The 27,022-nt window shown below is 49.2% G+C and overlaps 2 protein-coding genes across 4 annotated transcripts in view; both read right to left on the reverse strand.

Moving 5' to 3' along the window:
- Positions 1-27,022, reverse strand: part of SEPTIN14 (septin 14) — a gene marked incomplete at both ends in the record, with an annotated part of 572,766 nt that overhangs the window by 338,831 nt on the left and 206,913 nt on the right. The gene's annotated exons all lie outside the window — the stretch shown is intronic.
- Positions 1,515-16,159, reverse strand: GUSB (glucuronidase beta; the record flags this gene model as incomplete). Of its 3 annotated transcripts, XM_079718664.1 has the most annotated exons (12): positions 1,515-1,901; positions 3,725-3,860; positions 6,965-7,141; positions 9,152-9,236; positions 11,423-11,569; positions 11,652-11,830; positions 12,070-12,222; positions 12,930-13,117; positions 13,537-13,679; positions 13,839-14,020; positions 14,315-14,500; positions 15,947-16,159. In XM_079718664.1, 12 exons carry the CDS (start codon positions 16,157-16,159, stop codon positions 1,732-1,734), a joined length of 1,959 nt encoding a protein of 652 aa, XP_079574790.1. In that variant the 3' UTR covers positions 1,515-1,731. The 3 variants fall into 3 exon arrangements, with proteins under 3 accessions (XP_079574790.1, XP_079574791.1, XP_079574792.1); XM_079718665.1 differs by lacking the exons at positions 12,930-13,117; positions 13,537-13,679 and having other exon boundaries at positions 13,943-14,020; XM_079718666.1 differs by lacking the exons at positions 13,537-13,679; positions 13,839-14,020; positions 15,947-16,159 and having other exon boundaries at positions 14,315-14,381.

Here is a 27,022-nt window from a genome sequence, read left to right on the forward strand (position 1 = left end):
TAGAATGTATTTCTACAGGTGTACTGAGTTGATTCTTCTCTTAAATTATATGTAACTTAGAGAAGACACAAGCAGAATTCTCAGAGATTCTAGTTCTTGGAATTCTTATTGACTTATGATGTATGTGGTTGTCAAGAATTAATGAAAAAGATGTTACTGCTTACAGTTCTGTAAGCACATAGAATGTATTAATCAGCTGTTTTCCCACTGCTTTACTTTAGCTCATCTCGAACACTCCACTGTTATAATCTTCTAAAAAGTTAACATCTGTAAGAAAGATGATTCCATTTGAAATACAATTAGCCATATTTTATTGAATAGAACAAATGTGCCCTGTGTTAGAACCTTAGGACTTAAGAAATGGACCTTACCTCTAATTTGTAAAACATTTAAGTGTGTTTGTGATGTTTAATTTTTTTTTTAAATGTTTGTCAAGTAAAGAGTTTTATATATTATTCCTTGACATTAAACTGGAACACAAAACTTGATTACTCCAAGGGACTTTAGTGGCAATGAAAGAAATATGTAACCACTAGAATTCCTAACTTATTATTTGAACTGACTATACTCTCATTTCTTAAAAATGGTCTAAAGACGGCCACTAAAATGAGGTTAAAGGATCTGTACTGTTTCTTTCACAGAGCTTGGAAAGGAAGGGTACAAAAGGGCAGGTGCTGAGATGTGAAATTCCCCGCAAGAGAAGTGGATCAAGCTCTGTATTAAGAATTGTTTTGTTTCATGGTCTTCTATTTGATTGGACAGTATTTTTCCAAAGCTTTCAGCTTTAAACCAAGATAGATGAACACTGAACTCTTACAAACAATGTGCCTTACTTGCCTTAATGGAGCCTGTGGAAGAGGAGGAGGAGGAAAGATTACATAAGGAAAGAGCATCCTCAGCAGCAGAGCAGGTGGCATCACCCAGAGGTACAAAAGCCTGTCCTACTTGTCTGCAGGCCCAGTCCGTTTGAAGAGGCCTCATCACATTCACTGGAGTCAGCTGTGATGGCCCAGTGGGCTTCTACGCCCATCTATCCCTCTCAGTCCAGAAAAAACTATGGCTGAGGTTGGAAGAACGTCCCAGAAGAACTGGTAACCTCTCAGCTCCCTTCCAATTCTGACATTCCTCAACTCTTACCTTTCTTATGCTTACATGTCAGCTTAACTCTGGAAACTGGTACCTCGACCTTGTGCATTATTCCAGCATGATACTACTTTCTGTGAATTTGCTGGGACTTCGGCTTATCTGTGGAGTTACTAGCACTTGTCTTTTACTGTCACCCACTCAAGTCAAGGCTGGCCTAAAGCACAGGTGGCATCTGAGCACAGGTGGCCCTAAAGCGGCAGGGCTGTTCCTGTGGCAGCACACAGTCTGTAACCAGCGACTCTGATTGTGGCGAGTGCTGAAGTAGAGGTTTCTCAAGACTCTGTACTCGGTTAAGGCCATGAAAACAGCCTGACACAGAAGAACAATTTCCGATGCTTCAGCAGTACCGATCATTGAATTTATGGATGGTCACTTTTAAGCCAACTTTTTATTCTCATACTACAAAAGCCTTTATTTTCACCTCTAACATTCCCTTCTAGCAAATGACCACAAAATCCAGACCAGAAACTTCCCGGTCTGCCATGCACAGTCCAGGAAGCACTTGCTCAGTGTCCTGTGGAAGTCGCCCCCTACTTGGGAAGGAGGGGCTGACAGAGCCCTTGTCAGCAGAGAGGTAGTTCTCGCTTAAAAAGTAAACGGGCTGTTTCCCACGCACTGTGACTTCACAGCTGACCGGTGGTACTTGGTTTCATTGGCAAGTTTCCAGTATCTCTCTCGCAACAGGAATGCTGCACTTTTCGGTTGTCTCTGACGAGTGAAGATCCCTTTTCTATTCCCTATTGGCCTCTGTGGTGCTAAAAACAAGGCAAAAGGTATTTCAGATGACTTCTGATGGGCCAAATCACAACCAGCCTGGAGCCAAGCTGGGCACTAAACAGAGAGGTCCTCACGGTTTAGAGATGCTTGGTCTGAAGTGGTATCTGATGAAGTGGCCCCTTAACAGGTTAAAGATTTAAATACCACTGCTCCCCAAAAACACTTAGCTCCCTGGTGTGTTAATTTTTCTTCTGTTAGGGAAATAATCCAAAATTATTTATCTTTTACTTGCAAAATAAGATTTAAGACATTACGGGTACCCACCTGCCTGGTAACTGGAGCGGGGCTGAGACAAAGTTCCCCTTGGAAAGGCTTGCGCCTCTCAGAGGAGACAACTGTGCTAGTGGGAGCCAGAGTCTTGACCAGTCACAGGCGCCTAAGAGGGAGCTACTCGTAGATTTTAAAGTCCTGCTGGGCAGACTTCCAGCTGGGTCCCCACCCCTGGTGGCAGGTCCGCCAGAGCTGGAGCTGGGAAAGGAGCAGCTACACTCCTAGCGAACCCCTCCATCTCCTAGAGAAACCACCGTTTCTGTTAAATGGAAAGCAGGTCTTTCCCACTGAAAAGCTCAAAACAACAATAATTTCTTCCACGAAAAGCAAACGCCAGGCGCTGTGCCAAGCGCTTCGTCAAATGGAATCCCTGTGTCAACCTGCAAGGTGGTAGGCGTTAGCCCCACTTTACAGGCTTGTGAAAAGGTAGGTACCTTGTACACGGTCACACAGCTAATTCTTCACTACGCAAAGCAGTGCACCTAGTCACAAAACTAGACTTCCATCCAAGCTTATTTCCAGGAGCTGTTAATCTCATTTGCCAAGCAGAGTGGAGGCTCATACTCTCTCTTTTTTTCTTCACCTCTCCCATTCGGATTTTTAATTAAACCTTAACCTTCTAGGGACTTCCCTGGTGGCACAGTGGTTAAGACTCCGTGCTCCCAATGCAGGGGGCCCGGGTGTGATGCCGGGTCAGGGAACTAGATCCCACATGCATGCTGCAACTAAGAGTTCGCATGCCACAACTAAGGAGCCAGCGAGCTGCAACAAAGGAGCCTGCCTGCCACAACTGAGACCCGGTGCAACCAAATAAATAAATAAAAATATATCAAAACAAAACAAAACTTTAACCTTCTAAAAACCTGTCTTTCCCCGTAAGTAATGTAATGTAATTCCCACTACTACCAAATCCTTCCCTTCCTCCCCAGATTGCTATCCTAAGTTTATGGTATATCAAGAAGCTAGCTACCTAGAGGGATAGAAAGAAATGGAAAACTCATTTGGAACTTTTGTGAAGTAGCCCTAATTGTCCCCACTTGAGAAAGTACAGATCGTATTGACTTTGAAGGCTTTTAAACACTCCTACATTCAAAACCTTTTGACACTTAACCTGTATTTGGCAAACTTGCCTTTTATAAGTGAATAATATAAAACAGACTGAAATATCTGAAGTTTCTCGGGCTTTGTACCTTATTCTGGAATAATGAGTATATCCCACAAATCCAGTACGAGGTCCACTTTTTCCTCATACTGTGGTGAAACACAGAGGTAAGCTACTAGCCATCTCTGCCTTGAGACGGTAGCCTCTCCCATTTGCTTGTTTACCATAAAATTATTTAGGCAGCCAGCAAGTGATGGCTGCTTGCTAAAAGCAACTTACTTTTCCTAGGGAATCCTCTATGTAGCCTGCATTGATTACATCAGCTTTCCCCCCTCTTGTTTCCAGGGTTCTTACAACCAAACGTCCTGAACTAAAATGCCAACCTGAAAAAAGGAGAAGCGGTACTCCATGCACCGAACTGCCACTTACACTGGTCAGTCATAAAATCAGCAAAATTCCAGATGAGCTCTCCAACCACATATTCTTTTCGTTTCTGATCCAGAACCACGTGATACTGCTCAAGCAGGCCTTTCTGGTACTCTTCACTGAACATCAGAGGTGGATCCTGGAAGGCAAGGCAAAGAGAATTTAGGACTCAGAACAAGCAGGACTGTAAATGTTAGATAAAAATAAAGATCCACGTGATGACCAAAATAATCTGTCCTCATGGTGGGCTATAGTGACTGCAGGACTTGCTGATGCTGGTGTAGGGACACAGCCAGGGTATAACATAGCCCAGGGTAAAAAAAAAAAACACCTTAATTAGTGACTGGTTTTTTTTTGGCCACACTGCATGGCACGCAGGATCTTAGTTCCCTGACCAGGGATTGAACTGGGGCCCTCGGCAGTGAAAGTGCCAAGTCCTAACCACTGGACCACGAGGGAATTCCCATAAACAGAATTTAATATTTGCTTTATCTTTAACATCTCTATTCCCCAGTGCAGTCTTAAAGCTGAACTACACTAGGAGTAAAAGTATGTCTCTGGATAATAAATTTAAAACTCAAGTTTGAAGTAGCTACCAGTGCATAATTTGACAACTAGTGTGACTCAGATTTAACTCTCCTCAGATTAATCTGTATCTCTTCTGGGTAAGTAGCTGCTGTTTAGCCCATTCATCCATTCAACAAATAATTATTTAGTATCTGCTTATATGGCAGGCATTGGAGACAAAGTGACAAACTAGAAAGATAGGGTCAGGGAACTAGATCCCGTATGCCACAACTAAAGATCCCGTGTGCCGCAGCGAGGATCCCAAGTGCCGCAACTAGGACCTGGCGCAGCCAAAATACATACATACATAAATAAATAAAAATGCTATTATAGGGGAAAAAATGCTATTATAGGGACTTCCCTGGCAGTCCAGTGGTTAAGACGCTGTGCTTCCACTGCACCACTGCAGGGGGCACAGGTTCTATCCCTGGTCGGGGAACTAAGATCCTGTATGCCTCGTGGCACAGCCAAAAAAAAAAAAAAAAAGATACAGAACAATGACAACAGTGAAAGCTACTATACACCGAAGATACGACTGTACCACTGAGCCCTGTTTTGTTGCAGTTCCAAAGCAGAATTTGAGGGCAGGGCAAGATGTCAAGTTCCTTCTGTGTTTTAATGGAAATGACCCTGCCTTGTCTAACGCTAGCCACACGAGGTTATTTAAATTTAAAACTACATTAAACTACATTAGTCACGCTAGTCACGTCCCAAGTCCTCAGAAGTCACACGTGGCAGTGGCTCCCGTTCTGGACGGTGCAGGTCTAGAACATTTCCATCACCACAAAGGCACTATCAGAGAGTGCTGACCCAGACTCTTTCAGAATTTCCTTTTTAAAGAAAAAAATCTTTACTGAATTTGTTACAATATTGCTTCTGTTTTATGTTTTGGTTTCTTGGCCGGGAGGCATGTGGGATCTTAGCTTCTGGACCAGGGATCGAACCCACACCCCCTACATTGGAAAAGGAAGTCTTAACCACTGGACCGGCAGGGAAGTCCTTTTCAGAATTTGTTAAAAATTCAGAGTTGGTCACCTTTTCAAAGAGGGAGGACAAATGTACATACATTGTCTTTATAAGATACTTCCCCCTACATTAGCAGTCTGTCCAAGTGGCACTCTGTGTAGGCAAGATGAATTTAAGGGTGTGAACAGAATAAGAGAGTCCATTTGGGTTACTGTTCAACCTACTAAGGGTCAGCAAATGAAGAAATGTGTCAACAAGGAACCCCAGCCGTTGTGACAGGTGAGTGTCGGCTGGCTGGGGTTCAAGAATCCACATGAAAACAACCCCCACAAGACAAAACAGCCTGTCTTTGGTGAGGAAATGGACAAAACAAGGAGAAAAAGCTAGTGATTAAACCTTGCTCCAAAGACTTCCCTGGTGGTCCAGTGGTTAAGACTCCACGCTTCCAATGCAGGGGGTGTGGGTTCAATCCCTGGTCGAGGAACTAAGATCCTGCATGCCGTGCAACGCAGCCAAAAAACAAACTCACTCCCCAAAAAACCAAAATCTTGCTCCAAGATCTCACTCATTCCCTTAACAAGTATCATTTAGCACCTGCTGTGTGCCGGACCCTGCTGAGTGCTTGGGAAGCAATGATAAATAGGATTTAGTCTCCCTCCTGGAGCCCTCGGTCTGGTCAAGGAGAGAGCCAAAGAGATCATGACAGTGCACAGTGAGAAATGCTGAGACAGAGACGGAGCAGGGGGAAGAGTTTCCTCTGCCCGGGCAGGTGGGGTAAACCCCACCAAAGAGGGGCCACCTAAGCTGAGGCTCGAATGCTGAGTAACAATCCATTAGTTGGGCTTCCCTGGTGGTGCAGTGGTTAGGAATCCGCCTGCCAATGCAGGAGACACGGGTTCGAGCCCTGGTCCGGGAAGATCCCACATGCCGCGGAGCAACTAAGCCCGTGCACCACAACTACTGAGCCTGTGCTCTAGAGCCTGCGAGCCACAACTACTGAGCCCACACGCCACAACTACTGAGCCTGCATGCCTTGAGCCCATGCCCCACAACAAGAGAAGCCATCGCAATGAGAAGCATGTGCACCACAACGAAGAGTAGCCCCCGACTCGATGCAACTAGAGAAAGCCTGCGCGCAGCAATGAAGACCCAATGCAGCCAAAATTAAATAAATACATACATACATACACAAATAAATAAATAAATAATCCCTTAAAAAAAAAAAAAGACAGAATCCATTAGTTGATGATTATGGTGCTAAGAAGGGCATTCCAGGTACAAGGAACAGGCCAAGCCAGAGCAGAAGCCAGTGAGCACAGTGAAAACAGGCCAGGGTCCAGGACTGAAGGCAGAGGAGGATGAAGACCTGGGAGATGGCACAGGGCAAAGGATGTTGACAGCCCTGACCACAGATTAGGGCTGCGTCCTGTGGGCCAGGAGAAGCCAGTGACGGGACTCCCAAGGTTTGGATTTGTTCCAAAGACCATTTGGGCAGCTAGTGGGAGGCTGTCTGAGGACCACTCAAGTGAGGCAGAGGCTGAGTCCAGGGCAGCCGTGTGGAGGGGTAGGTTAAGGTGAGCCTGGTGAGCTATAGGAGGTCATCAGGACAAGTGAGGGACCGGGAAGGAGGCACCTTCCTAGCCTGGGGCAGTGAATGACATCACTGTCCAAGAGAGTGAAGAAATAATTCGAATGGTCTACACTACTTACCTCGTGAAACCCTGTGATGGTTTCTGCTCCGTACTCACTCTGAATAATTGGCTTCTGGTAGGTCTTATACCAGCTCTCAAACTGGGTTGCCAGCTGCAGCTGAATCACTTCCATGTGCCCGTAGTCATGATACCAGGAGTAGTAACTGTTCACACAGATGACGTCCACGTATGGCACCTGGAAGAGTGTTAAAATGTGTTCAAGAACCAGAAGAGTGTAGGATAGTGTTCGCACTTACACTTGGGCAGGGGGGCGGCACTTCTGGCACAGGAGGTAAGAAGGGGACACAGAAATGAGTTAGGGGACTTCCCTGGTGGCGCAGTGGCTAAGAATCCGCCTGCCAATGCAGGGGACACTGGTTTGAGCCCTGGTCCGGGAAGATCCCACGTGCTGTGGAGCAACTAAGCCCATGTGCCACAACTACTGAGCCTGCGCTCTAGAGCCCACAAGCCACAACTACCGAGCCCACGTGCCACAACCACTGAAGCCCACGCGCCTAGAGCCCATGCTCCGCAACGAGAAGCCACTGTGATGGGAAGCCCGCGCACCACAACGAAGAGTAGCCCCCGCTTGCCACAACTAGAGAAAGCCCGCGTGCAGCAACGAAGACCCAACACAGCCAAAAATAAAATTAATTAATTAAAAAAAAGAAATGAGTTGGATGCTCACACGTATAGGACGTGGAGTTAGAAGAGACCTGAATGGAACAAGTCTCTAACTCTGGGCTGGTGCCCCTGACCTGGCTGCAGCTGGGCTCAGGGGAGGGTGCCCAGCGCGCTGGCCCCAGTGGGAGCCCAGCGCCCATCCCAACCCGACTGTTTTCCTCTTTAGGTTGTGCTCCTGTCACTGGCTGTCCCCCTGGCCCTGGAGAAGTGTTCCCAACTAAGGGACAAAGGCAGTTTTTCTCCTCACAAAGGCTCTTGATTCACCTTCCTGAGCTAGTAACTGTGGGCCATAAAGTGGCTGGAAAATTCCCTCCTAGGAGGGTAGCCCGGATGATGGGGCGGCACTGCCTCGAACCTGAACAGGGTGGTGCTCAGTGGGCAGCAAAGCTCACTTGAACCCACACTCACCTCCAAAGTCTGCACTGTGACTGTCGTGGTCCGTCTTTCCCAAGTGACCTCGGCACCTTTCCGAACTGATGGCGGAAAGATGCAGGTGGAAAGTGGTGCCTCTGGGTGGGCACATGACCATGACCATGGCTCACACACCCCACCAGGTGAGCCTGGCAACCTTCTGGGGGGACAGGCACAGGCTCCCCTGCCCACTAGAATGGGAAGGGACACCACTTGGGCTCTGAGAAAGTCCAGGTGTGCCTGTGTCACACTGGTATTTGACCACAGTCTTCGCACTCCTTCAAGGGGGTGTTGTCGAGGGATGGCACAGGAACACCAGGGCTACAAACTGTCCCATCCATGTCAAATGACAGTGCTCACAATTTATACTTGTGCATAGCGTTTTCCCATCCATTCTTTCTCCTTTACATGATTTCTCTCTCTGGAGCACTTTTAAGTACTGGCCTCAGTTCTCTAGTGGAGGAGCATCTTCTTGCTCCCATGTTTTACAGCTTCTGTGCGACTCAACACGGTTTCCGAGGGGCTGCTGCGCCCAGGGACCGTGAGGGTGGCCGTGGGGTCTGGCCGGCTGTGTGAGCCTGTTCCTTTGATTCTCAATCCCAGGGTCTGGATCTAGTCTAGTCCAGTCCAGTTCCCAAAGCTGGGTTGATGACTGGAATCACTGAGGAGTTTTTTAAAAACTCAGATTCCCACCCTGGACTTTACTAAATCAGAATCTCAGAATCCAGATATCTACACTTTCAAAAAGCTTCCCTTAGTGGTTCTGACGATCAGCCAGGTTTGAGAAACACGGGACAATGACGACTTTAGGCTCCCTTAAACCTTTTCTGAGCATATTAAACTGAGGGGTATAAAATTAAATTGAGGTGCATAAAAACTGATGAGTCTGAACTGAGAATGAATTCGACCTCCCTATGCCCAGCCTCCTTAGATTGAAGAAGCCACCCTGCCTGGCAAATCAACGGGCAGTCCTCTTTAACCTAAAGACCATCTATGGAAATGGTTGGACTGGCTGCTTGTGGTCCCTCCCAGCGGCTAATGTCAGCAAGCATCCAGGCAGGATGAGAGGACAGGCAGAGGGGAGACGTGGCATGAAGACCCCCAGGCTCACCCCCAGGTCTGCTTCATAGTTGGAGTTGGTCACAAAGGTCACGGGCCGGGAGGGGTCCAAGGCTTTGGTGTGGGCAATCAGCGTCCTGTCCACGGAGGGCAGAAGACACGGCACCGTCAGTCAGTCCAGGGAGGAATCTCACCCGCATCCTCTCCTTCTCATCTTCCCAGCCGAAAAGACCCCCAAGACACCGCTCTCCTCCCTGCCTTCCAGTGTATTTCAGGTAAGCAAACATGTTCTTCTAGGCATCACGTTCCCTGACATCATTCTGTCCTCCTTCCTCCCTCCCCAGGTCCTAGTCCCCCACCCCTCCCAGAGGAGAGGCCATCCTCCAGGGGTGGGAGGCACAGAGCAGAGGTCCTTGGGCTGGGCACTGCCAAAAGCTGGGCTCTGCATCTCTGACGAAGCTCTTGAAAATAGGACGGGGTGTGGATTAGGATGGATATTAACTTAGCACGTAAGTCGGGGGCTGGGAGGCAGGCTGTGCACTGGGCACTCACTAGAGACTTAAACAGCTGTGAAGCTCCACAGAGCGAAGCCACACAGGCGAATGTAACAAATTACAAGCGCTGGCGGGAATGATGAAGGGGAAGCACGGGGTTCTACGAGACCGTAAGGCGGCACATCCCCAAGACCAGACAGTCAGCACAGCCTCTCTGAAGACACGGCATTTATGCTGAGTCCTGCTAACCAAGGGGGGGTGGCGAGAGGACGCTTCCCAACAGAGGGGCCGGTCTGTAGTCAGGGCTCGGCCTCCCCAGTGCAGGTCACCCTCACTCACTGTTTAAGCCTATTTTCCTCTTCTATTGCCTCACAGCTGGTTTTCTTTTCCTTGACACCCCCCCCCCCCATTATAACTCTTCTCACTCGAAGGCTGTAGTTTCCACAGGCCAGAACAGTGCCCCGCAAGTCCCTAAGCCACTGTCCGAAACAGCCTGTCTGTCACCTGGGGAGCTTCAAAGCCCAGCCGAGCGCCTCCAGCCCAGGCAGCCCTACTTACATCCTGCCCCATCCCCACTGCTCCCAAATCAAGCCTCTCCTTCTCCGCACCTCCCAAAAAGGTTCACAGGAAACCTCAGGCACCTGTTCCTAGAAGCTTATCATCCTTTCACGCTCACAGAAAAAATTCCGTCCACCAGCCTGGCTCAACATCCCTGTGCCACGTGCTCTGGGGCTGTGTGTCCAGAGCTCAGCTTCACCCGGGTGGGTCCACTCCTCAGACCCTCCATCCAGGCCACTGGGATGAAGGCAGTGTCTCCCTCAGGGAGTATTTCCATGGCCTCTGCTGCCTCTACTGGAAGTGAAATAATTCCCCTCTCCAGGCTACACTACAACTGCATGATCGTTAAGAAAGAGAAGGAACCAAGGAACACCCCGAGGGGAGCCAGCCCAGGGCGGGGAGATGACCCCTAAGTGAGATTTCTGTCCACAGCAATGCCTGGGGGGTGGGGGGAGCTACTGGCATTCAGTGAATGGACCATGAACTTTAGATGGCCTGGTCCCGTCCAACAATGTAACTTAGAATGGTTAGAACATGCACGTCATTTCAAACCTGTTTATAATTACATGCCTAGGTAAGCCGGCTTTATAAAGCTTAATTCCCCTTTACAGATGAACCCGAAGCATCACGAAGTGGTTTTGTGCAGTTTTAACACACACTAAATTTCTCAGGAACGGAGATACCATAAAAATCGAGGGAAGACTATACTTGGTTTTGGTTGCAACTTTACCTGGGGTGGCTCAGTGTTTTAGAAAAGGGCAGCACTGAAGAAAACGCTGCTCACGGTATCAGAGTCACCAGCTATGCTTCCCAGCCCCCGTCATCAGCTTTTGTAGCTGTACTTTCAGGGAGATGCCACATCTAGATGCAAGGTCCTGACCCCTTCACTGGATCTTCTGGGGAGTCAGGCCCATGCACTCACAGATTATTTTACAAATGACTCTCCCTTATACTATGGTTAGGCCACGTCACTATTTTTTTTTTTTTCTTAATTTGAAGTTATGTGTGTAAGTAGGTTAGGTTAACTCTGGATTTCCTTTTAGGTGTGTCAAGGAGACACTGGGTTGAAATCATGATCTGGGTGGGTGGGTACTTGGTCCCCTGAACTGACCAGGTATGGATGCACCTGGGCTGGGAGCAGGTGCTGACCCTCTCACAGCCCACACCCACCCCAGGGCCCACTGCAGCTCTCCCGCAGCTGCCAGCCGAGGCTGAGCTGGGCCAGCGGGCTGAGGTCTCACCCCTGACCCAGGGAAGGCAGGGGCACTCACTTAAAGTAGTAACCAGCCGGTTTCAGGAAGGAAGCAGGCTCGTTGGCCACAGACCACATCACAACAGCCGGGTGATTCTTGTCCCTGCGGACCATCTCCTCCATCACCTCCAGGTGGTGCTGCAGAGACACGTTGCTGTAGCTCTGGCTGCGGGGCCGGGGGAGGAAAGGGAGCGGGTCACAGGGCGCCAAGCTGGGCGAGCTGGGCCGCGCGGGCGGCGGGCACTCACGCCAGCACGATGCCCACGCCGGGACTCTCGTCGATGACCACGATCCCATAGCGGTCACAGAGCTGCATCACCTCCTCTGCGTAGGGGTAGTGGCTGGTGCGGAAGGCATTGGCGCCCAGCCAGAGAAGCAGGTTGAAGTCCTTCACCAGCAGCGGCCAGTCAAAGCCCTTCCCTCGGATCTAGGGAACAGCACAGCAGAGTGAGCCCCTGCCCCCTGTCCCCGTTGAAGATGCCCTTCCTTCTAGAGCTGGGCCCCTCAAGAGTCACCCTGTTAGCCCGCTATCCAGGCCAAGCACAGGCCCCATAGGGCAGTGGTTTTGAGCGGTTTGCTCTGAGCTGCCCTCAACCACTTCAAGGGACACGGAGGAAGGGATGGCGAGAAATGGCCCTCCACAGGGACTCAGGGGCCCCAACTCACATCTGCATCCTCATGCTTGTTCACCCCATGGAAATAGAAAGGCTTCCCGTTGATGAGGAACTGGCTCTCTGTGACAGCCACAGTGCGGATCCCCACGGGGAGGGTGTAGAAGTCAGACACAAACCCAGCAGCCGTCTGTGCGGTCAGCTTCACCTGCAAAAGCCAAGCACTGGGCATGAGGCATTCTGGACGGCCTGAACACAATGCAGCCCGCACTTCGGCAGGATGGCCCCTTGCAAACCACGGCAGCCCACCTCTGGAACGGCAGGTAGAGAGATGCAGGAAGTACAGGCATCTGCCATGAACAAGAAGGAACTTTTATGCAGACCTACTAGAGAATGGACTTGAGGATACGGGGAGGGGGAAGGGTAAGCTGGGACAAAGTGAGAGAGTGGCATGGACATATATACACTACCAAATGTAAAATAGATAGCTAGTGGGAAGCAGCCACATAGCACAGGGAGATCAGCTTGGTGCTTTGTGACCACCTAGAGGGGTTGGATAGGGAGGGTGGGAGGGAGGGAGGGAGACACAAGAGGGAAGAGATATGGGAACATATGTATATGGACAACTGATTCACTCTGTTATAAAGCAGAAACTGACACACCATTGTAAAGCAATTATACTCTAATACAGATGTTAAAAAATAAAAAATTTAAAAAGAAAAGAAGGAACTTTTGCCCACCCTGCCCCTGGGGCCTGCTCTTCAAACTGGGCCTCCCCACCAAGGGCTGGAAAAAAGCAGGCTGGGGACTCTTCAATCCAACTGACTAGGAAGATCAGAGGACCATGCCTGCTGAAGCCAGAGCTGCTGGATGGGGGGAAAAGGCCTCCCACAGCCCAGTCCTCACCACCATTACCTCCAACGAGTACAGGTAGGCAGGGTGCTCGTGCATCAGGTATGGCCACCAGAGGTGGGCACTGGGCACCTGCAGCTGTCCCCGGCCTCCTGTCCCCTTGGCCACGACCTTGCCTTCCTCATCCAGAAGACACACTTCCAGCTCGAAGTGCTCACTGCCCTGGACGATGATCTGGTAATTCACCAGCCCTGCAGGAGACAAGACAGATCAAACAAGAGAGAAGAGGGAGGGATTTGACCTGGGGTCACACAGATGAGAGTGCCCTGAGGCCACCTTTCTGAGGAGCCCCTAGCTGACAGCCATTTATTTCTTGAGCTTAATCTGCAGCGAGGGGAGATGAAGTGAGGGCGGCACAGTGCGGAAGGGACATGGGGTTCCCCTGCATCCTGGGCGTTATTCACCACGAGCTATGATTTGAGGCAAGCCCCACTTCCTCCCAAAGTGAAGTCAGAGCAGATGGGTGATTTCCGCAGCCCCTGCCAGCTCGGACAGGCTAGATTCCAGCTGCTGAGGTGGATGGGACAGTTTTTCTCCTAGGGGATCTTTCCAAACAGGGAACAAAGCCGCTGGGGGCCTGGCTGACGGCAGACCCTGCCAGGAGCCTCACCAGTGTCTTGGTCCACGTCGGTGGTGACGGTGATGTCATCGATGTAGGTGGTAGGCGTGGTGTAGAGTAGCACAGTCCGATGCAGTCCCGCGTAATTGAAGAAGTCAAAGTTTGTGTTCTGGACAAAGTAACCCTTGGGGTACCTAGGATGGGAGGACAGCGGCCTTGCCCTGGGTCCTTCGACCTCAGCTCACACGTCTCCCTGGCCTCCCGGAGCCAGGGCCTCACCTCTGTTAAGGCCACCCTGCCCCTGACGGGAAGACCACTGGGCAGAGCAGGGAGCGGGGCGAGGTGCTGCTCACTTGGAGGTGTCCGTCTTGTAGAGGATGGTCCCTGGCGGCAGGGTGTTGGGGGAGAGCGTGTTGTTGATGGCGATGGTAATGCGGCAGGAGGACAGGGGCCCACTCTGGACCAGCTTGCTGATGTCAGCCTCGAAGGGGAGATGGCCCCCCTCGTGCTCTGCCACATGGACCCCATTCACCCACTGCAGACACAGGGATATATGAGGAGGGGGCCCTGCCATCTCAGGCGCCCCCTCACATAGAAGTGCAGTATGGGGGGAGCGGGTGGGACGGGCTGCCAGCTGCCACCCGCCTCAGAGGTGGAGGGAGGGAGCTCTGGGGGAATAGATGAGGCCACCCTCCCCCACCCAGGGCACAAACCCCAGTGCGGGGCATGAGTGTGCCCCCACCCCGCGGGCACTGCAGGAGGCAGGCTGCCAGGGGACGGCTGGGAGCCAGGCACCCTACTCGCTCCGCCTGCCGCTCGCTGCACTGACCACGATGGCGTAGTAGTGGGCGCTGCCGATCCTCAGCACCACTCTTGTGCCCAGGTCCTCGGTCCATCGCTGGGGCAGGGTGGTCTCCTGTTCATACCACACCCAGCCAACAAAGCTCCGCAGCCGCCCATCCTGGCCCACGTCGTTGAAGCTGGAGGGAACTGGCATGTCCAGGCTGGGGCCCGACTAAGGAGACAAGGACTGGAATCAGGTCCAGATCACCTGGGAAGCTAAGGGGCCCTCCCCAGCAACCCCACTTACAGGAAGAAGCTGGACGAGATGACTTCTCCCAGACCCTCCCGGATTCCAGGCCACCCCACCAGCAACTGACCAATGTCTTTTACGGACTCATTTAATTTTCACGGCTCCACAAAGCCGACCCAGTCACGCACGCACTCACTCACTCAGTGGTGCACAGTAAACACCTACATGCTGTTTTAGGCGCTGGGAATGAGAGTGAACAAGGCCTCTGCTGCCAGGTGAGCAGCTCTACGAAGAGAGCGTGGAGCGTGGCAGGGGACTATCTTAGGGGCCAGGGCCCCTGAGATACGACCTCTGGATGTCCCGGCAGAACAAGGTGAATCTGAACCCCGCAGGGAATCCCCCTGAACCTCCGCACCCTTGAACACCTCAGGGAGAAGGCAAGGCAGGAGTGGGGCAGAGAGCTCAGTGAGTCTGGAAGCAGCCTGGGGAAGAGCTTCCTGAAGGCACATGTGACCTCCAAGGAAGCAGGGACTTCCTGTCCCTCACAGCTGTTTGCCCAGCTTCTGGCACAAGCCCTGCCACATAGTAAGGACTCAACAAATATTCGATGAATGGATGGATAACTTGCTGATGAGAGACCAACTGCTAGGATGCTTTGTGTCCAAGGTCTGGTGAGGCCATAAGTTCTTTCTCAGGGTAGCGGGCAGCAGGCACCAGGGTCTCCATGGAATGGGGTGAGCCTATGGCCACAACCAGGCTAGGGCAAGAAAGATCTGCAGAGACAAACCACACCCTGACTAAGAGGAAGATGATCAACTGACTGCCCCAGGGAGGGAGGAAGGCTGGCCGGGGCGCACGGGCCGCTTTGGTGAGGAAACTCTGAGTGGGGCAAGAAGGGCCTGGCACCAGCCCCGGCCCGCTCCTTTCTTCCTCCGCTGTAAAGGGCTGGGCGGCAAAGACTGAAAAAAGAGGATCTAAGTGAGGTGAGTGTCGGATGGGCATACAGGCCTGCCCCTGCTCCAGTTCTCAGCCCACCAGATCCAAGTCAGAGGGGAGACCTAGAGGGGGGTCCTCGGCTGGATGCCAAGCCCCGTCCTCTACCTGAACCTTGGAACCCAAGGTCCTTCCTGCCAGGGCAGAGCTGGCCCCAAGACGTCCAAAGCCTCCCCTCCTGCCACTGCGCGGCCACCCGCCCCCAGGTCGGTGCCGGGACACTGTTCCGGCTCCGCCTCCCCCACCGACATCGGGCCCACCCATTTCCTCGTTCCCGGTCACTCTCCGGGTGGGTCGACCCCACGCCCCACAGGCCCGTCCATCTTTAACCTCCTCCTGGCTGGCAGTTCCGAGGGCTCAGGGGAAGGCTCCCCACACCCCCGACCCGGCTTCCAGAAGCTTCCCTGCCCTGGTCCCCATCCCCAGAGCCCGCACCTCCCGCAGCGGCGTCCGGTACCACTGCTGCTCGAAGCCCTGGCGCCGGTTCTGGGAGAAGTCGGCGCGGAACCTCCAGAGGCCGTCCAGCTCCTTGCGTTCCCGCGACCGGCTCTCCCGGGGATAGAGCATTCCGCCCTGCAGCAGCGCCAGCCCGCAGCCCCAGAGCAGCGCGCCGAGCACGGCCCAGGCGCCCGCCAGCCCCCGGAGCATGGTTCCCGCGGGCCCCTGGCTGCCAGCAGCCCCGCGCCCGGTGCTGTGAGCGCGGGAGGCGGGGCCGGGGTGGAGCCTGAAGTCACGTGTCCCGCCCCCGCGCCATCTTCGTTGAAGGCGATTGCGCGGCTAGGGCTCAACCCGCGAGGCCCGTGCCCACAAGGCCGTTTCAGGCCCACCTTCCTGACGGAGGGCGGCGGCGGGGGAGGGCCCGCGGGGAGACCGAGATCCACCCCGGGCCCCGAAGGGCGGAGGTCGCAGGCTCCGCGCCCGCGAGGTCACTGCCGTCCTCCGCCCCCCCCCCGCCCTCCCATACCCGGCTGCTCGCGCCCAGGGCGGCTGGTCCAGGGCCGCGGGCCGCAGCGAAAACCCGGAGACGGCCGGGTTACCCCCGATGCTTCAAGGAGGCCGACCTGGGACACCTCCACTCGCTTATGCTTGCGCGACACCGGTGAGCTCAGACGAAGCCCCAACATACCTAGTGACTTTCGCGCAGGCCCACCTGGCTTATAGCCTTGACCCTGGGCTTCCACCTGTGGTCCCCTGGGTCCCGAACCCCTACCCAGGGGCCCGGCGCTCCCTCTTGGCATTGCGGATCCACACATAAAGATGCAAGGAGCGGGAGTCTGTGGTACCGGTAACCTGGCCTGGATGCAATTGTTCGTACAATTACTCTATTTTTAATTTATTAATTTTTGCTCTGATTTCATGTTCACCAAAGCAACCTTCTGGTAATGGACCTTGACGCCGTAAAAAAAGTAGTTCCCAGGGTGGTAAAAATAAATATATTGTAAGAAACGACAAGGCCTACAGGTTTTTCTTTTCCCCAAATGCTTACCATATAAACATAAGAGAAAGTAAGATGCAAAAGTATATACAGTATGATCCCAATAGTGCTAAAATTATATCCACACAGATCTAGATAGTTGTAAAGTGTTATTATGGGTATTACAGATGATTTTCATTTTGTTCTTTGTATTTTCTGATTTTTTGAAAATTTTTATCATGAACATGCATTATTTTTATAATCAGAATCAAACCAATGAGCCTTTTACAACTAGCAAATGGGCAAAAATAAGTAAAGGTCGATATGCTTCTATAAATTAATAAATTGATTTTCCATTTGCGAGTCAACCTATATATATTTAGTTAGTACAAGTTGATTTTCTTCTTTTTTTTTAATTTTAATTTTTTATTTTTGTCCGCGTTGGGTTTTCATTGCTGCATGCAGGCTTTCTGTAGTTGCCCCGAGCAGGGGCTACTCTTCGTTGCGGTGCGCGGGCTTCTTATTGCGGTGGCTTCTCGTTGCGGAGCACGGGCTCTAGGCGCGCGTGGGCTTCAGTAGTTGCGGCACATGGGCTCAGTAGTTGCGGTCGCAGTGCTCAGGCTCTAGGGCGAGCAGCTTCAGTAGTTGTGGCATGCGGGCTCTAGAGCACAGGCTCAGTAGTTGTGGCACACGGGCTTAGTTGCTCTGCAGCATAACTTGGTTTCTGAACGTTTGAACCTGACGACCAGACCCTGATGGGTAAAGCCCATTGGCCAGTTTCCTTCCCTACTAATTCTGCAGCCTGGTACAAACATGGATCTGGAGATGAAAATTTGGGAATTGTCAGCAGTGAGAATGGATGAGGTCACCAAAGAAATGAGTGCGGGTGGAGAACAGATTCAAACATTAGCCCCAAGACACCCCACATTATGAGTACAGGGGATGAAGCATGGAGCATAGGGCTCAAACCAGTGTCCTCTGTGTTGGCAGGTGAATTCTTAACCACTGTGCCACCAGGGAGCCCCTCAGAAGCTGTTTCTTTGCTAGAATACATCAACACAGCCTCTGGCACTTGATATGTGGCTAATGATGTGGTAAATGTGTTCTTTTCAATCCTCAGCAACAAGACAGAATCAAAAGCAGGTCGTAATTATATGGGGCAGTGGTAGACATTCACTGTCTAGCCCTAGGCCTACGCTCTCTTTATCCTATGTCAGTATAGTCTACAGGGACCAGGCGTTCCACACAACATCATACTGGCCCAGACCAGTATGGTCCACACCACAGGCATCTGTCACCTGGATTGTTGCCTCTTCACTGATTTCCCTTCCTCCACACTTGCCCATCCCACCAGAGCAAGCAGAGTGAGTGGTCTTTATAAAAATTATACCATGTTATCTGGTTAAACAGTGGCTTCCCAGTACACTTTGGAGTAAAATTCAGACTCCTTACCGTGGCCTTCAAGGGCCCGTGTGACCCAGCCCTGCCAGCTCTCACTCTTATTCACCATTTTGCAAACACTTGAGCCATTTTCCTGTTCCTCAAATGCTTCAAGCCCATTCCTGCTTTAGGGACTTTGCACACAATGCTCTCATAGTTTCCCCTTTTTTGTGATTCAGACATTGGCTTAAATGTCACCTCCTCATTGAGTTCTCCTCCTCTGCCTACTTTAAAATTCAATTATAATAGTTAACCATGGGACTTTGCTGGTTTTCCAGTGGTTGGGACTTCGCTGGTGGCCCAGTGTTTAGGACTCTACGCTTCCACTGGTTGGGGGAACTAAGATCCCACATGTCACAAGGTGCAGCCAAAAAAAAAAAAAGTTAACAATGGTAGTCGTTAGTGCTTTTCACCAAACATTTTTCTGGTCCGCCGTCTTTCTAGACACATGGTCCTTGCCCCTTTGAAGTTAGGTGTGACCATATGGTATTTTTGCCAAATGAGATTTTGATAGCAGAAATTTAAAAGCCAGTGCTGATCTGCCACATCCCTTTTTCCTGCCTTGGTGATCATGGAAGCATGTGTCCAAATTGAGGTTCCATCAGCCTGAATTCCTGAGTGTCTGAGGGTGATCAGTGCTTCCCTTCCAACCTGTGATGGATGTGTGGCCTGAGTGGGAAATAAACCTTTATTATTTCTACCACAAGGCATTACCTTATTCATCCTCATAACATTCTCTTTTAAGAAAGGCAGTGTCAAGGATCATGACCACAGTTTTACAGATGGGAACACTAAGACAAATGGAGCTAGTGACTTGCCAAGATCAGAGAAAAACCTGTAGCAAAATTCGGGGTAGAACTTGTGCTTTTATAAATTCAAAATCCTTTCCTATTTCTTCTCAATGATATGTCTCAAATTTGTCTTAACTTTAGCATTACTTTATCTATAAATTAGCATGTTTAGAATCATGCTAATGATTATAATCTAATTTTATTTGAGAAGTGTGCATCATGAATCTGGCAATTTCTAATCAAATAAATTATAAAATGGTAAAAAAAAAACCACCTTTATTGTTTCAAACAACTAAGATTGTGGGGTTTGCTATTACAGCATAACTAGCCTGTCCAGACTTATACACTATAGAGCCAGGTACTTATCTGGGTGTTTTACATGTATTAACTCATTCACTTCTAACAACATGAAGTAGGTACTATTATTATTCCCATGTTACTAATACAGTGACTGAGAAAAGTTAAGTAAAGGGCAGAGGTAGAGTTTGAACCTGGTTAGAGATTTATGCTCTTGGTCATTCTGCTATATGGCCTCTAAAAGACGTTCAAACTCATGTTTGAACAAGGGATTGACAGAGTCATGGGTTTTATTACATATTCATACATATATAGAGAAAAGGGAACTGCCAGTTTTCATCCTTAGAGAGAATGTGAGTGTGTGTGTGTGGTGTGTATCTTTTAGTAATACAAGGATGTCACTTGATATATTGATTGCTATTTTAATATCAATACCAGGACAACAATTATCAAGTATAACAACCAATTAGAATAACAATTTTTTTTTCTTTTTTTAAAATTTTTGGCCATGCCACATGGCTTGCAGGATCTTAAAACCCTGACCAGGGATGGAACTCAGGCCCACAGCAGTGAAAGCACGGCGTCCTAACCACTGGACTGCCAGGGAATTCCCTGGAATAACAAATATTTTAGAAGTTAAAGGTTATTTTTACAAGATCTGAAAATAAGTCTGAGTGTCTTAAAAAGACCCTTCCCCACCTTGTAGAAATACTTCCAAGGACTTTTTTTTTTAATTGTTTAACACAAACTCTCTTGACGTATAGTTTACAAATAATGAAGTGCACGCGCATTCTAACTGTACAGTTTGATAAAGCTTGACAGATGTCTACACCTGAGTACCTACCAGCACTATCAAAATACAGAACAGTTCCATTACTCCAGGCAGCTCCCTCCTGACCCTTTCCAGTCTGTCCTGCCTCCACCCCTGACCCCAGGCAACTACTGACCGACATTGTGTCACCATAGAGTAGACTGGGCTTTTCTAGAGCTCCACATAAACAGAATGATACAGGGTGCTTTTCTGTGTCTGGTTTCTTTCATTCAGTATAATGTTTTTGAGATTTTCCACGTTATTGCACATGTCAATATGTCATTCCCAAGGACAGTTTTTAGTAACAGAAAATAGAACAAGTTTCGGTTCTGGGCAGAACTTTCATAACTATTCCCAATTCCATACTTTATTCAGATAAGAGTCTTTGAACCAATTTTATGACCTGGAATGGTGTCTACCCTCTGCTGCTTGGAAACAGGAAATTCCTGAAATTCTTTTTCTCTTCCAACATTCTCAAAACTCAATACCAGCTTTCCATTAGCACCTAGAGAAAAGAAAGTTCCAGGGAGCTCCAAACCCACCCAATGGAAAGGAAAAAGGCAAAAGAGAATTCTAAGCCAGAGGAATAAAGGGTATGTAATGTTCTTCTCTGATACACCTGGTAGGGAATTCCCTGGCGGTCCAGTGATTAGGATTCCTCACTTTCACTGCTGAGGGGGCAGGTTCGATCCCTGGTTGGGGGAACTAAGATCCCACAAGCCGGCAGCACAGCCAAAAAAAAAAAAAAAGAGAGATACACCTAATAGAAGTTAGCACCTCTCCCATCACCTTCTCACCTCTCCCTGATCCACCCCTGACACTTCTCACAATCTGAAACAACTGTGCCCATTTCCTTTCCAGAATGCCGGCATAGCCAGACGCGTGCCTTGCCCAGCTCTAGCCGTGCTGACAAATGTAGCTCAGGCCCATCCTTTTTTTTTTTTTGCGGTACGCGGGCCTCTCACCCTTGTGGCCTCTCCCGTTGCAGAGCACAGGCTCCAGATGCGCAGGCTCAGCGGCCATGGCTCACGGGCCCAGCCGCTCCGTGGCATGTGGGATCTTCCCAGACCGGGGCACGAACCCGTGTCCCCTGCATCGGCAGGCGGACTCTCAACCACTGTGCCACCAGGGAAGCCCTGATACCCTTATTTTTAACTGTGTGGCTTGCTGAATCAAAGCAGCTGAATTTGATGCAAGGTCAGTGCAAATCACTTCCTGGGCTGGAGATACTGAATAAGCAATGCGTGGCCTCATATGAGCCCTGCAGATTTTTCATCTAAGAAATTTCCAGTATCAACAAGAGACCTGCTCTCCTGAATAAAGACGTGGGTGGGGAAGTGAGCATACACAGACGTACTCTTGTAATGGAAGCCCAGTGGAACACCCTTGATCATGTGTTGTATTGGACTTGGGACTGCATGAACTGGAGCCAGTTCCTTTCTCTTCTCCACTGTTTGTCAACCTGGAGTCCCTTCCTATTCTTTCCAAGGAGGCTGAGTTCTATACTGATGTAGTCCCTCTGCAGGATTCCTCTGGGGCCCTTCACAATAATTGTGTGTCCTTCCACAGTGCTGTTGACATTTTCTGGAATGTCAACAGTCTGCTTGCTGAAAATAGTCTTCATTCTCATGGTGGATTCAGCAAAGAGAGCATCTTAAAGTATTTTTTTGATTTTGTTTTTTTAAATGAATGAATGAATTAATTTATTTATTTTGGCTGCACCACGTCTTCGTTGCAGCATGCGGACTCTTTAGTTGCTGCACTCGGGATCTTTAGTTGTGGCATGTGGACTCTTTAGTTGTGGCATGCAGACTCTTAGTTGCGGCATACATGTGGGATCTAGTTCCCCGACCAGGGATCGAACCTCCCGGCCCCCTGCACTGGGAGTGCAGAGTCTTACCCACTGGGCCACCAGGGAAGTCCCCTTAAGGTTTATTTATTTTTTTTTTTTCTGTACGTGGGCCTCTCACTGCTGTGGCCTCTCCCGTTGCGGAGCACAGGCTCCGGACACACACAGGCTCCGCGGCCATGGCTCGCGGGCCCAGCCGCTCCGCGGCATGTGGGATCTTCCGGGATCGGGGCACGAACCCGTGTCCCCTGCATCGGCAGGCGGACTCTCAACCACTGCGCCACCAGGGAAGCCCAGGTTTATTTTTTAAACAGATTTAAAAATTTTTTTCTTGGGGTATAGTTGATTTACAATGTTGGTTTAAACGGTGTTATTGAGATATAATTCACATATCATATAATTCATCCATTTAAAGTGTACAATTGAATGATTTTTAGTATATTCATGTATATGTATGACCATCATTATGATCAATTTCAGAATATTTTCATCACCTCAAAAAGAAACCCTGTGCCTTTTAGTTATCTATCCTTCTATCCCTCCCACCCAGCCCTAAGCCACCACTAATCTATTTTTTGTCTCCACAGATTTGGCTAGTCTGGATGTTTTATGTAAATTATGTAATATGTGATCTTTTGCCTCTTAATGTTTTTAAATTAAATGTGTTTACACTGTAATTCTGCTTTATACCAGAATTCATCAGAAACAGTGCTTTCAGCTCTGTGATTTTACACGTTTTTCAAGATTAGCAGAACATTGCAGCAAACTCGTAAGTTATATTTTCTCCTCCCTTCTCTGAAGGAAAGCCCAGAGGCTCTTTTTTAAGAGATCATTCTAGGGGAAACAAAATGAAAAGAAGGACAAATAACAACCCAGGGAATTTGGGACGTTTTGAATTTTTATTGAGGTTCTCATCATCCAGACCCCCGATCTCCAGGCCCTGCCTGCTATGGGGTCTGAGCCCACCTTTGTGGTGCAAAGGCTGGAAGGTGGGCCAGGGCTGCCTCTCCTCCCCCATGTGCAGACTACAGAGCTGCCTGCCACAGGAAGAGTGCCCAAGGATACCTTAGAGACAGACATGCAGAGAGACAAGAGTGGAGAAGAGGTAAAAGTCCCATTGCCTGGAGGAGGGAGCACTATCAGAGCAAGGGCTGAAGACGAGGCAGTTGCCAACAGGCCCAACCAGCTCTCAAGCCTACCTAGGGGGCCCCAGCGTACTTCAGCGGGTGGGGTGTCCTTCAAGGTCAGCCACAGGACGGACATCTCCTAAGGCGGTACATGGAAGCTCTGCTTGGGTGCTGACCCTCAGGAGGGAACTCATCAAACTGATCCTCTCCTTCTGACTTCACCTTTAGGGAAGGTCAACCAAGTCCCTGCTTCCACCATAGTCCCTTTACCCAGCAAAAATGACAGTCCTTTGTCTCAAATATTGGGCAGGAATCATATGACTCTAGGACAAGACCTGAAAGTGAGTGCCTGTGGACTTCCCTGGCAGTCCAGTGGTCAGGACTATGAACTTCCACTGCAGGGGGCGTGGGTTCGATCCCTGGTTGGGGAACTAAGATCCTGAAAAAAAGAAAGTGAGTACCTGTTGCAGTGCCAACTCGTGGTGTGAAGTAGATACTCTAAGGAGGAGGATGGCTCGGGAGACCTCAAAATCCAGATTCTACTTGGACAATCTCAAGTGAGCCGGGGGTGGGGTGGGGAAGGAATTGTTCTGGCTGAGCTGGAGTAGAGGGATGACAGAAACAAAGGTCCAGTGCCAAATGGAGACCTGGCTTGTAGTGAGAGTGTGCGAGGGGCAAAACACACACAAAAAAAGAGATAAAATGTTAACAAGCAGATTCAGAACCGCTGAAACAGAGGGCCAACTATAAAGTTATACGTGTGGGTTTTTGACGGGTCAGACGGTTGGTGTCCCTAACCTCCGCATTGTTTAAGGATCAACTGTATTTGCTCTGGCTAGAACCTTCAGTACATTGTTGAATAACAACAGTGAAAGCAGGCATCCTTGTCATGTTCCTGATCTTAAGGGGAAAGCTTTCAGTCTTTCAATATGATGTTAGCTGTGGGTTTTTCATAAATAGCCTTCATCATGTTGAGAAATATTCCCTTTATTCCTACTTTTCTGAGAGTTTTTATCATAGAAAGATGTTGGATTTGTGAAATGCCTCTTCCACACCGTTTGAGATAGTTATGCAGTTTTGTTTCCTTCATTCTGCTAATGTGATATGTTACATTGATTGAATTTCCTTTTTCTTTCTTTCTTTTTTTTTTCTTGGCTGCGCTGCGCAGATTGTGGGATTTTAGTTCCCTGACCAGAGATTGAACCCGGGCCTTCGGCAGTGAGAGTACGGAGTCCTAACCAATGGACTGCCGGGGAATTTCCAGATTTTCTTATGTTTAACCACGCTGGAATCCCTGGGACAAATCCTACTTGGTTGTGGTGAATAATTCTTTAAATATGTTATTGGATTCAATTTGCTTGATATCTTATTGAGGATTTTTGCATCTATATTCATGTGGGAAATTGGTCTGTAATCTTATTTTCTTGTGATGTCATTGTCTGGCTTTGGCATTAGGGTAATGCTGGCCTCATAGGATGAGCTGGGGACTGCTCCTTCTTCTTCAGTTTTTTGGAAGAGCTTAAGAACAGTTAGTGTTGGGCTTCCCTGGTGGTGCAGTGGTTGGGAGTCCGCCTGCCGATGCAGGGGACACGGGTTCGTGCCCTGGTCCGGAAAGATCCCACATGCCACGGAGCGGCTGGACCCGTGAGCCATGGCCGCTGAGCCTGCGTGTCCGAAGCCTGTGCTCCGCAACAGGAGAGGCCACAACAGTGAGAGGCCCGCGTACCACACACACACAAAAAAGAACAATTAGTGTTAACTTTTCTTTAAATGTTTGGTAGAATTCACCTGTGAAGCCATCTGGTCTAGGACTTTTCTTTGTTGGGAGGTTTTTGATTACTGATTCAATCTCTTGTTATAGGCCTGTTGGGATTTTCTGTTTCTTCTCGAGTTGGTTTAGGTAATTTTTGTGTTTCAAGGAATTCATCCATTTCTTCTAGGTTTCTAATTTGTTGGTGTGCAATTGTTCAGAATATTCTCTTATAAACCCTTTTTATTTCAAAAAGCTCAGTAATAATGTCCCCGTTTTCACTTTTTTTTAATGACTATGTTCTTAGCTGTATTTTTTTTTTTTTATTTATTTAATGACTGCGTTGGGTCATCGTTGCTGTGCGCAGGCTTTTCTCTAGTTGTGGTGACTGGGTGCTACTCTTCATTGTGGTGCTCAGGCTTCTTATTGCAGTGGCTTCTCTTGTTGTAGAGCATGGGCTCTAGGTGCCTGGGCTTCAGTAGTTGTGGCTCGTGGGCTCTAGAGCACAGGCTCAGTAGTTGTGGTGCACGGGCTTAGTTGCTCCACGGCATGTGGGATCTTCCCGGACCAGGGCTCGAACCCATGTCCCCTGCAGTGGCAGGCGAATTCTCAACCACTGCGCCACCAGGGAGGCCCCCCATTTTCACTTCTGATTTCAGTTATTTGCAGCTTTCTCTTTTTCCTTTCTAAGTATGTGCTATATTCTGAATGTTATGTCCACTCAAAACTCGTCTATTAAATTCTAATGCTGAATGTGATGGTATTAGGGGTTGGGGGCCTTTGGGAGGTGATTAAGTCATAAGGGCAAAGCCCTCACGAATGGGGTATGTGCCCTTATAAAAGAGGTTCCAGAGAAATCCCTGGCTCCTTACACATGAGATAATGAGAGTCTGTGACCTAGAGGAGGCCCCTCACCTAATCATGGTGGCACTTTGATCTTGGACTTCCAGTCTCTAAAACTGTGAGAAATAAGTTTCCGTTGTTTATAAGCTACCCAGTCTGTGGTATTTTGTTATAGCAGCCTGACCAGACTAAGAAAGTCTAGCTAAAACTTTGTTAATATTGTTGAGCTTTTCAAAGAACCAACTTTTTTTTTTTTTTTTTTTTTGGCTGCATTGGGTCTTGGTTGCTGCACGCGGGCTTTCTCTAGTTGCAGCAAGTGGGGGCTACTCTTTGTTGCGGTGTGTGGGCTTCTCATTGCGGTGGCTTCTCTTGTTGCGGAGGACGAGCCCTAGGCGCACAGGCTTCAGTAGTTGTGGCTTGCAGGCTCTAGAGCACAGGCTCAGTAGTTGTGGCACATGGGCTTAGTTGCTCTGCGACATGTGGGATCTTCCCCGACCAGTGTTTGAACCCGTGTCCCCTGCATTGGCAGGTAGATTCTTAACCACTGCACCACCAGGGAAGCCTGACTAGTGTCCTTATACCTTCCCACCAGCAGTGTACAAGGGCTCCAATTTCTCTACATCCTTGCCAACACTTGCTGTTTTCTGTTTTTTGATAGTAGCCATCCTAATGGGTGTGATGTGGTATCTCACTGTAGTTTTGATTTACATTTCTCTATTGATTAGTGATGGTGAGCATCTTTTCATGTGCTTACTGGCAATCTGTATGTCTTTGTAAAAATATCTATTCAACTCCTTTGCCCATTTTTTTTTTTTATGTATTTTGGCTTTTTTTTTTTTTTTTTTTTTGGCTGTGTTGGGTCTTTGTTGTAGTGTGTGGGCTCTACATCACATGCAGGCTTCTCTCTATTTGTGGCGTGAGGGCTTAGTTGCCCTGCGGCACGTGGGATCTTAGTTCCCCAACCAGGGATCAAACCTGCATCCCCTGCATTGGAAGGCGGATTCTTAACCACTGGACCACCAGGGAAGTCCCCTTTGCCCATTTTTGAATCAAGTTGTTTGTTTGTTTTAATTGTGGTTGAGTTGTAGGAGTTCTTAATATATTCTGGATATTAACTCATCAGATATATGATTTGCAAATATTTTCTCCCATATTTTCTCTGTGGGTTGCCTTTTTACTCTTTTGCTAT

Source organism: Hyperoodon ampullatus (assembly GCF_949752795.1).
Source record: "Hyperoodon ampullatus genome assembly, chromosome: 14".
NCBI lineage: Eukaryota > Metazoa > Chordata > Mammalia > Artiodactyla > Ziphiidae > Hyperoodon > Hyperoodon ampullatus.